The following is a 13,783-nucleotide window of genomic DNA, read 5'->3' on the forward strand; positions in this document are numbered from 1 at the left end:
ATATGAGAGTAATCTGATGTCTATGGCTGTTCCCTCAAAAGCAAAAAGTAGTTTCTATTCCATTTTCTTACACAGGTTGCGTGTTAAAGATTTATAGAGCTGATGAAGGGAAAAAAATTGAGTCAGGAAAGAGGAGGAGAGAAAGAAGGAGAGTGTGAGACAGATGGAGGAAAAGCATTAAAATTTTGATTGGATTTATACAGTTTTGTGCCAGTGCAGCAACCATACAACCAAGGCAAATAACAGCAGACACTCAGAATCTCACTAGTACTTATACAAAAATATATGAGAATATATATACAGTGCATTGCAGTCTGAGTATTTGCAGAGCAACACATTTTATTTTGGTATGTTAGTTTATCAAAGTGCTGATTTTATTCTTCAAAAGTATTCGTATTTGTACTGAAAGTAAACCGGTAGAGCTATTTCATGGACTGTTATTGGCCAGAGGTCACCAACAGGCAGACTGCTATCCTATACAGACCTACAGCCAAAACAGAAGGTTATGGTCTAGGTTCGGTGGCTGAAGAAATGCACAGACCAACTTGATGCGAGTTAAGCCATCCCACGTGATACCAGTCAGCCAATCAACTCAGTGCATTCCAGGTGGTAAACACTGACTCTACAGTGCAGACAGAATGAGTAAGGTACACATGAAAAGACAGTAGACAGAAGTGATGTAAAAAGAAGAAAGGAGAAATACAGATGACTGCAATGAGTAATGTTAAAAAAAGATACAGGTGACACGAAGAAAGGAAAGAAAGAATAAGGAACAAATGGTGCTCTGCCAGTAGAAAAGTAGAGTGAAAATAGACCAATGAGTAAATGCTGGGGCTCTCCTGATGCACTTTGTTAATCTTGAAGATGATGTGGACCTGAAAGAGCAGATTGTGTGAGATGACCCTTCCACTTTTAGTGCCCCTGTGCATTTCCACCAATATTTTTGCTCCACACAAAAGCGAGGCAGTTTTCTTCACAGTTAACATAATCAAAACTAGATATAGTTCTCAATTCATCAATGAGCACCTCCTCATGTGTGTGAGGATGGCCCTGATTACATCCAAGGCTGACAGGACTAAGATTTACACCAATGTACAGTGATTTGTATGTAATTTTAGAGGACTCACAGTCGTGTGCTCCAATCCACACACAAATACAAAGCAATCTGACCACATGTTAAACTGTTTTACAAATGAGTACATGAAAACCTAAATAAATACTCATCATTCACGCACAAGTTAAGTTAATTTTCTCTATAAAAACCCTTTCTGTGCATACAAATGTCAGAAACTACACGTAACACCTCTCCTCGCTCACAAAACCTTGAATACGTGTGCACCACTCACCTGGTACTCACAGATGATGTCGCACGCCCACGTGGGGTTTTCAAGCAAATTTTATGCTGTCAACTTTGCACAGATCCACAAATGTAAGCTGCCTGTATAATTGATTTTTGTTTGTTTATTTCAAATAAAGTGGACACTTGTAAAGGCAGAAAGTAAAAGAACAGTAAAGTAAATGTAAAAGTTTATTTATGTAGCATATTTTACAGACAGATGTCGCAAAGTGCTTCACAAGAGAGGTATCAAAAACACAATACAGTCATAAATACATCATACAAGCCCTGGTCTAATTAAAAGATTTTCGAAATAAAAATGTCTTTAGCTGCTTTTTGAAGGTCTCCACCGAGTCCAAACGCTGTACAAAGGAAGTGCATTCAACAGTCTGGGTGCAACAGCTTGGAAAGATCAGTCCCCTCGAGTTCTGAAACAAGTGTGGTGGACCACTTGTCTAAAACTAGGTGGAGTCCAACTGAAAACTTTTGCATGTGTGCGTTTAAAAAAAACAAAAAAAAGTTTCTGCTGTTCAGTCATCTCCACTTCGACTGGTGTTCATAGGCACTGATTCACCCCAGAGAGATGGCCCTGACTTGTTTCCCAGTGAGCCTTTACTTCTGCACATTGTGACTACGAGTAGCAATAGGACTAAAACTAAGACGATGAGAATTACAATAGCTATTATTATATAAGTCCTTGTGCTACATTCAGAATCGGCATTAGCATCACCTGCAAAGAAGAAGACAAAGAAAGGTATTTCCACATCTTTTGATATTTACTGAGAAAAATGACGTGTTAAGAGAAATGTGTCAAGACATGCCTACCTTCTGTGAGAACACTGACATTGAAATGCCCTGACTTTTCCACTGCAACTTTTCTCCACCCACGAGACAGAGAAGGCAGCCACTCCTCTACCTCACAGAAATACAGGCCACTATTTTCAGGACCAGGATTCAAGAACGTGAGGCTGAATTGGCTGGGGTCAGGGTGGTCGTATCTCAGGCGAACATTCTCCCCAAACCTGTCCTGTAGAGTCGAGTTTCTGTAGACTGTAAATATGGGGCGCTGTTTCGTTTCTATTTCTTTCTGCCAAAACCATGTGACCTGGAACTTGGATTCATGGCTGGATTGTTTGTTGATGTTACAGGGGATAGTCAAATCCTGGTTTCTGCTTGTATTCATCTCTGCTTCCTCCTTTGGAATAGAGAGATTGTTTTCTGTGAATACGCACAAGGATAAAACTTTTGTTTAACAAGGTATCAGACCTGATAAGACCTGATAATTCCATTTCTTGAGAAACTTGATGTAAACCCTTTCAAAATGTTTTTCTCCAGTTGTTTTATAAATGTATTCTCACCTTACCAAATATTTAATTCTAACTTTTAGATACTTCACAGTATAGACACAGTTCTGATCAAATCACCAATGATTTACTAATGTCAGCTGTCTCTAGGCTCTTAAACATACTCGTGCTCCTTGATCTGAACTCTTCTTTCGATATAATCTCTCATTACAAATAAAGAGATTAGAATGCGTTAGTAATGTTACCTTGGGTGTTAAAGACTTATAGGGCTAATGAAGGAAAAAAAAATCAGGAAAAATCAGGAAAGAGGAGGAGAAAAACATCCATGCAAACATAAGCTACAACATTAAGAACATTAACATTCCAACAGAACACTTCTAAAACTGTGATCATACCTGTTACTTTTACACTGACTTTGATAGCACCACCACTGTCTGAGGCCTTCAGCTGCCAGTGAGCTTCATTATCCAGCTGGTATTGATCCACTTGGCACCAGTAGGTTCCACTATCCTCTTCATGGGCTTTCTGAATACTTAGGTAAAAGCTTTTCTGAGTGGGTCTGGACAGGCGTAGCCGCTCCTGCAGGCCTCTGATGTCTTTGTTCTCTGGGTAACTCACCAGGCCGGTGTGATCAAGCTCCACCAGGGAGGCTTTCTTCAAAGAAGAACTGTGTGCAGCATAATGCCAAATGACTCGATAGAAAACCGAAGAACCAGAAGCTCCTGAGGTGATGCTACAGTTGAGCTTGACTTCCTCTCCTTCTTTGGCAGTCAGCTGCTGCTCTTTCTTATCTAAACGAAGGTTGGGGGCTAGAAAATAGAAATAAGAAGATGAAGTTATATATTTCTAAATGGCATGTTTCATTTATTTTTGTGCTTATTGTATATGGCATGTGAAGTAATAAAGTAATGAAAAATAAATGTATTCACCAGGCTCAGTAATTGTTAGCACTGTGCTTTTGGACACTGTTGAGAGCAGATACCATTCACCACGAGGATCTTGAAGCCACTCGCCCACTTTGCATGTATATAAACCTTTATCTGAGATTCGAGCTTGCCGAATAATCAGTTCAAAAGTGGGTCCTTTGCTGCGCCTCATGCTGATTCGCTGACGCAGGTCCACCTGGGATTCCGTTACTATGGAATTCCGGTCCAAGCTTACAATGGTCTTATTTCCGGCATTTTCCTCATGCAGCCAGGTGATCGAATAGAGTGATGATTCAGACGTTTTTTTGACGATGGAGCATGTTATTGTTATGTCAGTGCTTATAGTTCTTGTCAACGCAGGAATAGGTGACACATCAAGCCTGCTTACTAGAAAAGGAGACAACATTTTCATTATTTTCTGAGGAAACTGGGAAAAAATGACTCTTTCTATTTAATGATGCCCCAAAATGGCTGCAGCTGGCAGTACCTGGGTTGTTTACTATCACAGAAAGCTGATTGGATGCTTTCAACTCCTTGTGCACATTCTTCAGTAAGACAGACACATTACACTGGTAGCTTCCTCCTTCTCTGTGGCTGGTACCAATGACCAGCAGATAGTACATGACTTCAGTTTTTCTGCTTTCTACTCGTAGCTGGTAGTGGTTCTGATCTGCAGACCAACTGATGGTGCCATCAGGGGAAAGTGTCAGGATGGTGTCTGGTGTTTTAGCCTCACGTTGCACGCTCCAAGTCACTGTTACCGGCATGTGTGGACCTTTGACCCGGCACATCAACTCCAATTTTTCTCCAACAATCACCCGAGTCTTGCGACTGATTAGAGACACTCCCATCAGCGTGTCTGACACAAAAATCCAAAATGGTCAGTGACAGCAAGTAAGAAAGGAGAAGCTGGTGATCAAGCAATCATTAGTGTTAAAGAAAAAAAAATCATGCATCATTTCATCTTTTAAAAAAGAAAAGGTTAGCTTGAATACACAAAAATGACTTTCATCCAATATGTGTCATGACATCTATGTCTCAAGCTTATAAATGCATGCATTAGCCAGCTTTAGCCATATATTTATGCAGCTACGTGTCATTTTTAAAAACTGTAAGCGAAACCTAAACCACATTTGCCCTAAAACAAAATATTCAGTCAAACATTCTAAGGATAGCTTTTTTTGCCTGAAAGCCTGGCTTGGCAAAAAACCCCATTTGTGCATGTGGTTTGTTAATGTGTAACCTACCCGCTGAGTGTTAATGTCTCCTGTCATATAGTTATGAAAATGCAAAGAAATTAAAATAATTCCTTTTACCATCCTGCCTATTAGTCTGATATTCAGCATTGTTTGCCTATTATAACCACTACCCTCCTTTTCACATATGCTGCTCACCGTTGCCTCTATAACTTATATGTCCAAAGAAACAGCTAATCCTGAGCTGCCCCTGTGATATACTCATTTGTAATTCTGTCCATCATCAAGATGCAATGAAAACATTAGCATCATCAAACCTGTTTTGACAGAGCCAACAAATCATACTTCACAGAAAGTTAAACCTTCCCAAAGTGGTTTTAGAAAAGCTCAACAAATCACACCACTCAATAAGAACAAACACCTGTTACAATGAAAGTAATATCATATGTCTTGAATAGTTTGTACTACACAAACACACAGACACATCTTACCTATAGAAATCACTGTCACAGTGGTAGTTTGTGTCTGGTTGTGAGTGTTGCCATTAGGTTTGCGCTCAGACACAGCACACTGGTACACTCCTGAATCAGACAGTGTGACCTCATCAAGCGCTAGGGTGAAGTTGTCAGTAGATGGACGCATCACCTTCACTTTGCGACTCATGAACTCCTCTGCTATCTCTGTAACACCCTCCTCATTTATACTGATGATGTCGGTGAACGAGGCCGTTGGTGTTGATTTGTGTTGCCAGGTGACAGAGAGCTGACCTTGAACCCCATCCACTTTACAGGAGAGATGCAGCCCGCCCCCTTCGGCCACATTTACAGCCTGCTGCATTTTGACTGTCAGCCTGTTTTCTGTGAGGAGATGAGGCAACAGACAAATAGTACTGCTGTGTTTGAGAAGACAAAATAATTTCCCTAACAGTAAAAAAAAAAAAACAGAAACAAAAATATGCAACCTAACACTTTGTTTAAGCCTTAATACCAACAGATTCAAATCAACAATGTAAAAAGGAAAGTGAAATAAACCCTGAATAACTGAGTGTGTGTGTTCATTATGACAAACCCTGGGGCTGAAATGCTACAACAAATAATATTCAGTCAAACATTCTGAAGACAGTTTTGTTTTCTGAAAGTCGCACTCACAATTCAGCTAAGAAACACACAAAACAAAACAACTTTTGCTTTTTGTTAATAACTGTGCAATCTGATTGTTGAGTGTTGAGATGTGGAAACCTAAAATTTTGACTCATGACAATGCAAAGAGTAAATCCACTAAACAACATGATTTTGCTTTGCAGATGTATTCCATCTAGATTTCCTGTGGGGAAATGTAACGTTTGATTTAATGTTGTTCAGTAAACAAAAGAAGGGTTCCCAAAGTATTACATTAAGACTCTCAATATCAGTATGTTTTGGATATTTGTCTGCCATTTTCTTGTAATATGTCACTACGGATTAAAGTGTTTAATGAATATATCTGCAAGTAAACAGCTAATTACTCAAACTGACCAAAATCCATATATTTACTTTGTTATTCCTTCTGTAATATTTGAAGTGTAGTTTAACAAAGAAGTGTTAGAATTTATGATAGAAACACCTGTTACAATGAAGGTAATATCATATCTTACATAGTTTGTACTACACAAACACACAGACACAGCTTACCTATAGAAGTCACTGTCACAGTGGTAGTTTGTGCCTGGTTGTGAGTCTTGCTGTTAGGTTTGCGCTCAGACACAGCACACCGGTACACTCCTGAATCAGACGGTGTGACCTCATCAAGCTCTAAGGTGAAGTTGTGAGTAGCTGGACGCATCACCTTCACTTTGCGACTCATGAACTCCTCTGCTATCTCTGTAACACCCTCCTGACTTATACTGATGATCTCGGTGAACGAGGCCATTCGTGCTGATTTGAGTTGCCAGGTGACAGACAGTTGACCTTGAACCCCATCCACTTTACAGGAGAGATGCAGCCCGCCCCCTTCGGTGACATTTCCTGCCTGCTGCATTTTGATTGACAGCCTGTTTTCTGTGAGGAGATGAGGCAACAGAAAGAGTTAATAACGTTCGATAAAATTAACCTAGTGTATGGGAACTTACAGGTTCCTGGTGCTGAGGTAACAAAAGGCTGTGCACCAGGTGTGGTAGGCCTTTGTCTTGTTCAGTGAACGGGGTTGATTAAATACCGGCCTTATCTTTGTGCAGTGAATGTACTATCAGCTAGATGAGTCACTTTAGCCGATTAATTACTAACCTGGGGCTGGATGTTTCTTTTAGAGCTATGTCATAAACTTAAAACAAAACAAAACAGTGTGTTAGTGAAGTACCTCTTGACCCATTTTGTTATTTTATTGATGCAAATTTATGTTAAAGCCCTTCCTCAGAACCTTAACCTGTAGCTGTGGGGATTTACATGTTTAATTATTGAGCATATTTGTAGCAATGCAGTCGTGTATGATGTGTTAATGCTATGCGTGATTCTAATTATTCCTTGCTTCTGTTTCGAATTCCAGTCATGTGCCAATTATTATCCACTGGAGTTTTTAAATGGTTCCTATTTAAATTTTTTTGTTTTAGATATTGTGTTAGTGATTTTAACCCTGGTCCTGCTGCTATATTTAAGGTTTCCTGGTAGCAGCCGGTGTATTCACTGGAAGTGGTCGGGTGTTAGGTCGGACCTGGTGAGGTGATGGAATTGAGTGTAGTGGGTTTTGGAGTGTGATAACTGAGTTAATACATAATAATTTTAATAGTGCTTCACACTGTGCCACAACCTCTGTGTGTGCCCGTGTCCAGTGAATTTTAGTAGGACCAGTGGATGTAGTCAATGAAGCTACTTATAACAACAGCTGAAGTGGATATTTTGACTGCAGTGTTTGTCACAACTTCTTCACTCCTCTCTTTGGGAGCAGACAAACAATGTAAAGGTACAGTGACTTAAACCCCTGAATAACTGAGTGTATATGTGTTCACTTTGACACACCTGTGGCTGAGACGCTGACCCGCTGTGGGCTGGAGTCTTTGGGTTCTCCCTCAATAAAAGTATCATCTTGGCCTCTCTCTTGAGGCCAGACTGTACAGATATACTCTCCCTGATCCTCAGTTCTCACAGGCTTTAAGATAAGACGGTAATTTCTGTTCCCAGTTCGGGCGGCTCTGAGCTCTCCATTTTTCTGTCGAACACTGTACTCCGGTGCCACAGTGAGAACGCCTGTGGGACCAATGCGGGCCAGCTCCACACTTCCCTTGAGCCATGCTACAGAGAAGAATCTTTTCTCCACGTCCTGTGTGTTTATATTACAGGACAGCATCAGCTCCTGCCCCTCCTGCAGCGCTGCCGGCTGTGCTGAGATTTCCACTGCCAGAGACGGAGACGATGGCTCCACCACCTCTACTCAAGACAAAAAATTAAAACAGTGAGACATCCACACAGGTGTCTATAGGATAAGTAAACATTAATGTGCTGACCAATATCAAGATGTGTTATAAATATAGCACGACTGAGTAAAATTCCCACCTGTGGCTTTAACTGTCAGGGTCATTTCTTCTGCATTCTTCTGTATGATGATGTACCAGGAGCCATCAGGATCTTGGATCCACTCCTGAGCCTGGCAGTAGATCCTACCTTGGTCTGATGGCTCAACCTCAGCCATCTTTAGGCTGTACGAGGCCTCTCCCCATTTATCTAAGCGTATGAGACCTGCTTGGTAACGCCTTTCAAACCCCTGGCCTGGGCTCAGTGTAAAATCTCTATTCAGAGAAATGATAGGCTGAGCGTCCTCCTGTCCATCTTTATGGAGATACCAGGCAACAGACAGATGGGTGTGCTGGCTGGTGCTGCTAGAGGCCAGGCATGTTAAAGTCAGAGCTTCACCCTCGTTTAAGCTCAGTGGTGTGGAAGCAGATGATGAGACACTCAGGGAGTCTTCAATCACTATGAAACCACATCAGAGAAATCAAAAGTCATGAATGCTCTGACATCATCGGTACCATACCTACATGAAGACACATTCAAGCGTTATGACTGAAAATCAGGATGGTGATTGATTACCTTTAACGACTGTCTTAGCAGAATACTCTCCATCATAAGCACCTTCTAAGTTGACTGCAGTACATTCATATTCCCCTTCATCAGTTTTCTGCAGGCTTTTTATCTCGAAGCGGACTGAGTTTGGTGAGAGGCGTTTCAAAGCAATTTCATTTTTTCTCACACGGGTTAGGTGAGAAGAATATCCAAAAGTATCTTCATGTGAACTGATGATTTGGATCTCAAAGTCTGGGTTTGAAGGCTTCGTCATACGGAATTCAAAATGTTTGTCAGTGTTTTCACTTCTGAAGCCACTCACACTGCAGGTGATGTAGAGGGGAGAGCCTAACACACGATACAGAGGCCCAGCTTGTGCTTCAGTTTTCACTCTGGCCTCTCCTGAGTAAAGCAGAGACAAAACACAAATGAAGTCATCTGAATCCTGAAACTTTGAAGTGTCACTCATGTATTTACAAGTATATTTATAAGTATCTAACATATACTGTAGGTTATGGCACACTGCATGAATTGTGCATAGAACATCCATTGATATACAGGTGCACACAAGGTTTTCAGAAAGATTTTGACATTTTTTATTTTTTGAGGTCTTATTTCCCTGTGGAAATATGTTTGTATGACATTTATGATTAAAAGAAAATGTTTGCAAGTTTTGTCAGATATCACCTGTAACGGTGTGTGCTGTTGGCTCGATTGGCTTTATTTATTTCATGCAGGAATATATATTTTTCCCCACAGAAAGCAAACATTACTACTTTGTCATAAAAGTGATTCGTGAAAAGTGAAAATAATTTGGAGGAGCTAATTTTCTGTAGCAACTAAACTGATATTAAACTATGGAGACCAAAAAAGAATTAACATTTATCAATCAGTGAGTTTACTCTGAGGTTTCTGCTAAATATAATTTCATAAAATGTGAAAAAAACATTTACAGACAACACAAACAACATCTTGGGTTTATCTGAGACATTAAAATTAATATTATGGAACTACAGGAATTCACTGTACTACTTACCACAATATAAAAGTTGACCCAAGCAGAGAATCACACCCGCCCTCCAAAGAGAGAGCACGAAACTCATCGTGTGCCTTCAACTTCAGGCTCAACACTGTACGTCCTCGGCTGCGATCAAGCCCTTGGTTAATGTGTACTGTGTGATCTCTCTGTGCCTTTTCATGCCTTGATTTGCCTGCGCTTCAGGTACGTTACGAACCTCTTTGAAACCTTTCACGCCGTAAATGGGAACATAATGACGTGCAATTTCTTGGAAATGTTATTGCGCGTCCCGCTGAGGGAGACGGTTACTATTGTGATTGGCCTGTTCAGACTGCTCCTGTGCATTTCCGGTGTTCTGACAAAACGTCCTACTTTGGCAAAACGTCCTACCGCAAGTAGTTTATGCACATTTCTGCTGTCACAGATTCATTCCAGCACAAATGTAAGTAGGTATAACGGTTTGCCACTTAACTTTGCCCATCAGAGTATGCTTGTAGCTCATAATTATAAAGCCAGGACGGTTTGCCACTTCATTTTAGCCGTTAAAGTATGCTTGTAGGTCACATTCACAAAGGTAGCATGATTTGACACGTAATTTACCTGTCAGAGTATGTGTCTAGCTGTTATTAACAAAGGTAAGATGATTTTCCACTGAATTCTAGCTGTAAAATGATGCTTCTAGCTCATATTCACAAAGGTAGGATTGTTCGCCACTTAATTTTAGCTGTTAAAGTATGCTTGTACGTCACATTTACAAAGGTAGGACGGTTTAGCACTTAATTTTACCCATCAGAGTATGTTCGTAGCTTATATTCACATAGGTAGGATTGTCCGCCACTGAAATTCGTGTTGTGCGCATGCGTAGAAACAACGGGTAGGATGGATTCCCAGAACACCTGGCCTCGTACATGTCAGTGAATTCCTGTCGGGAAATTGCCAAACAGTGTACGAAGAAGTGGAAAAACTGGAACGACAACTGGGCTTCTTTTTTTTTTCTTGCTTCCCCAAAACAAGTGGGGAGAGAGAAGGGCAAAACTGACCACCGCTAGACATTACAAATACATGTCTTAAAAATAAAACCTGCTAGACAGCAAGTCGCTTCCACCTCTGAATTCGTGCAAACGAAACTCATGTCTTTGCGCGTTCCCAGCAGGTAATGCACGTTTTTGACATTGACATTTACATCCTTGATCAGATTCTTGCATAGGCAGCTTGAGAGAAAGTAGTTAATTATGCTGCTTAGGACCACCCCATCTAAATTCGGCCACTTACTGCAAACTTTGCAAGCTTGAATGTGGTTGTTTGAATGATGCTGTATATTAATGAGGCAATAGTACCACCTAGTGGAGAACATAAAGACGTACAGTTTATCCAGTCATATTCAAATCGGCATTTTAATTTGCAGACTACTTAAAAATAGTGGGGGACTTTATTTTTAAATGTTCATAAAATTAACAAAATAACGTTTTATGTGTTTGTCATTCTCTACCCTGATGCCATAAAAAATATTCTTAGGTATGTTCAAAAAAGGCATAAAGAGCTTCACAGCAGCAGTTTCTACTCTTAAAAACCTTGGCACTGTTGCAGACTGGTGGCCTGTCCAGGGTACACCTCGCCCTGTGGTGGCTGGGAAAGGCTCCAGCCCCTCCAGGACCCTGAATTGGGCATGCAGATGAGAATGAATGGATGTATTCAACAGAAATGCTAAGAAAGTATTTTAGGTAGGAGACTGTATTAGTCCTTAAACAAAATACACATTTGTGAGACAAATACAGAAAGTAGTATTGGGAAAAAACATTTTATGAAGTGAGTATCAATCAGAAAACATCCATCTATCCTTATTACCATATTCACCATATTAAATTCTGGTTAAGAGAAAAGAGACTTGAAATGATGAAAGGAAATGTATTCTAGTGTAAACTGTTCAGGACATGTGTTCAAGAATAAAAATATTAGAAATTCACTCTGAATGAGACAGAATAGAAACTGCAAACAAACCAGAAATGCTCTGTAGGCTAAACCGTGAAGCTTCTACAGGCCACATGCCAATCAGTGATGTTTTTAATTAGCAGCAAAAAAAGAAAACCAGCTAGAGATGCAAAGTGTTTTTACCTTTCCCTGCACTGCCATGCTTCGTCCCTGTTTGAATCAGCATGGATTATAATCATAACAGAAACTAGGGATCTATAGAAGTAATATATGGCACAGATTCCCAATTTATTCACACCTCCTATGGAACAATACATAAATAACACCAGGAGTTTTTTCCCAGTTCAAGTTGGCACATAATTAAGCAGAAGCCTGCTAATAATGGGTGAATTGCATGTAGTATCATGTATCATGAAACCTTTTCTTAGCTTCATTAGGACTTTGAGTCTTCTTTTGAGCTATAGACTGAACAATATGATATTCCTACATCTCAATTAGATCATCTCTTTGTCCTAAAGTCCTATTTTGAGACTTACAGTGTTTCACAGACCTGCATGTTTCATTGTCACATCAAGCTGCTGCTCAAAATGCAGGTGAAAGACACACTTACAGAAACATTGAAAGAAATAAGGGTTAAGTTTTCCAGAATTATAGATTTGATTAACCTCTTAAGCCCCAACGCCCCCTGATACGGGGGCAAAAGGCAGGAGATCAGGTAGGCTTGGGGTTTAAGAGGTTAAAGAAAATTGGGGGGGATGGAGATCTTGGCTGTGAACCAGAGGCTATGGAATCAGTTTGGAGCCACCCATAAGGACCAGCGGGTTTCCCCGGACATCTTCTGTTCCTTCAGGAAACTGCAGTCACCTTCTATGAGTGCTCACACGCTGTTGTTTTAGCAGACTTAATGTTTAACATGTTTGCAGTCTAAATGTTGGGGAATATTGCTGACATTTATATTTTGGACTAATTGGAATTTCTTTTCTTGCAGTTTTAGGATCTTGAACACTGGAATCTTGAGCTGATGATGGTTCTGGACTCAATATCGAAGGACCACAAAACTCAGTAGCTGTACTGAAGTTAACAACCATCAGATCGTCTTTATTATTATTGCCAACACGATGGAAAAGAAATATTGCATCCTGTTGTTGGAGCTAGATGGAAACCTAGGGGTTCGTCAACGTTATCTAGACATTTCACCCAAAAAATGTCCTCATGGTGGTGCTAGAGGTGAGGCCACGGGATCCACAACATTACAAGTGGCACTAATATTCTTCCTGGCACTTTGCCATTTAAGTGTGCTAAACAACCAGACAGGCAGCATGCACAACTGACATATGAAATCTACTCATTGTTTGTGTATGCAGGTACGGACAAACAGAGTCATTGTTTTTGTAAAAGCAGTGTTCTTTCAGTGTCATTTCCCACGAAAAGAAGGGGAAATGTGTAAGCCTACTGCTTTAATATCACTGACCTCTATCATATAAAATTATATAAAATCATATCTGTCAATGCAACATTTGTGCAGTGATTTGCCTCCCAAATTTTTGTTGGTTTTTTGTTTGCCCCGACAGTCATTGCCATGGCAACACAAGCAAGTGAAATTACAGTAACGTTTAGGGGGAGGCTGTACCAAGGAGCCGAGTCCACCACTTTGTAAAATTCAACCAATTCAAAAATTCAAAACAGCACAACATCTCTCTGAGGCCGAGAGAACTACAGTCTGCCATAAAGTGCTCTTTTAGTCTCTCACATCTTTCAGAGCGACGCTGCAAGTTTTACCTCAACTTGTATACAAACACCACACAAAAGCCTTCCTTTTCTTTCAGCTGTTCACTGAAAAGGAAAGGCAACAAGTTGATTCAATTCTAGTCTTTTGCACAGATGGACTGTTAAAGATTCATAGAGGGTGATGCAGGAAGCATTGAGTGAAATAGAGAAAGAATGACAGAGTGTGAGACAGCACACATATATAGTACATTGCATCCTATGTGCCCCTGCATAGCCACACACTATTATTGTTTATGTCTTTTTATATTTTTTTTA

At 40.3% G+C, this 13,783-nt stretch overlaps 1 protein-coding gene and 1 long non-coding RNA gene across 4 annotated transcripts; one reads left to right on the forward strand and one right to left on the reverse strand.

Annotated features, from left to right (window-relative positions):
• Positions 1–1,515: 1,515 nt before the first annotated feature.
• Positions 1,516–10,013, reverse strand: LOC113007613 (immunoglobulin superfamily member 3-like). Of its 3 annotated transcripts, XM_026144327.1 has the most exons (11): positions 9,830–10,013; positions 8,821–9,195; positions 8,287–8,703; positions 7,753–8,160; positions 6,433–6,798; positions 5,254–5,619; positions 4,054–4,425; positions 3,570–3,953; positions 3,036–3,449; positions 2,162–2,554; positions 1,516–2,066 (listed from the first exon to the last, which is right to left on the reverse strand). In XM_026144327.1, the coding sequence occupies exons 1-11, from the start codon at positions 9,894–9,896 to the stop codon at positions 1,867–1,869; spliced, it is 3,762 nt and encodes a 1,253-aa protein (XP_026000112.1). In that variant the 5' UTR covers positions 9,897–10,013; the 3' UTR covers positions 1,516–1,866. The 3 variants fall into 3 exon arrangements, with proteins under 3 accessions (XP_026000112.1, XP_026000113.1, XP_026000114.1); XM_026144328.1 differs by lacking the exon at positions 6,433–6,798; XM_026144329.1 differs by lacking the exon at positions 1,516–2,066 and having other exon boundaries at positions 2,419–2,531.
• Positions 10,014–10,024: 11 nt separating this feature from the next.
• Positions 10,025–13,254, forward strand: LOC113007615 (uncharacterized). The gene is made up of 2 exons (XR_003269925.1): positions 10,025–10,253; positions 12,729–13,254. It is a non-coding gene; the product is annotated as an uncharacterized LOC113007615 (long non-coding RNA).
• The last annotated feature ends 529 nt before the right edge of the window (positions 13,255–13,783 follow it).

The sequence above is a fragment of the Astatotilapia calliptera genome, chromosome 16, assembly GCF_900246225.1.
Source record: "Astatotilapia calliptera chromosome 16, fAstCal1.2, whole genome shotgun sequence".
NCBI classification, from domain to species: domain Eukaryota; kingdom Metazoa; phylum Chordata; class Actinopteri; order Cichliformes; family Cichlidae; genus Astatotilapia; species Astatotilapia calliptera.

Coding starts and splice junctions, on each gene's coding strand:
- LOC113007613 (XM_026144327.1), bottom strand. CDS start 9,896: ATGAGTTTCGTGCTCTCTCTTTGGAGGGCGGGTGTGATTCTCTGCTTG. Junction 9,196..9,829: donor GGGTCAACTTTTATATTGTG/GTAAGTAGTACA, acceptor TGCTTTACTCAG/GAGAGGCCAGAGTGAAAACT. Junction 3,954..4,053: donor TGTGATAGTAAACAACCCAG/GTACTGCCAGCT, acceptor CTCCTTTTCTAG/TAAGCAGGCTTGATGTGTCA.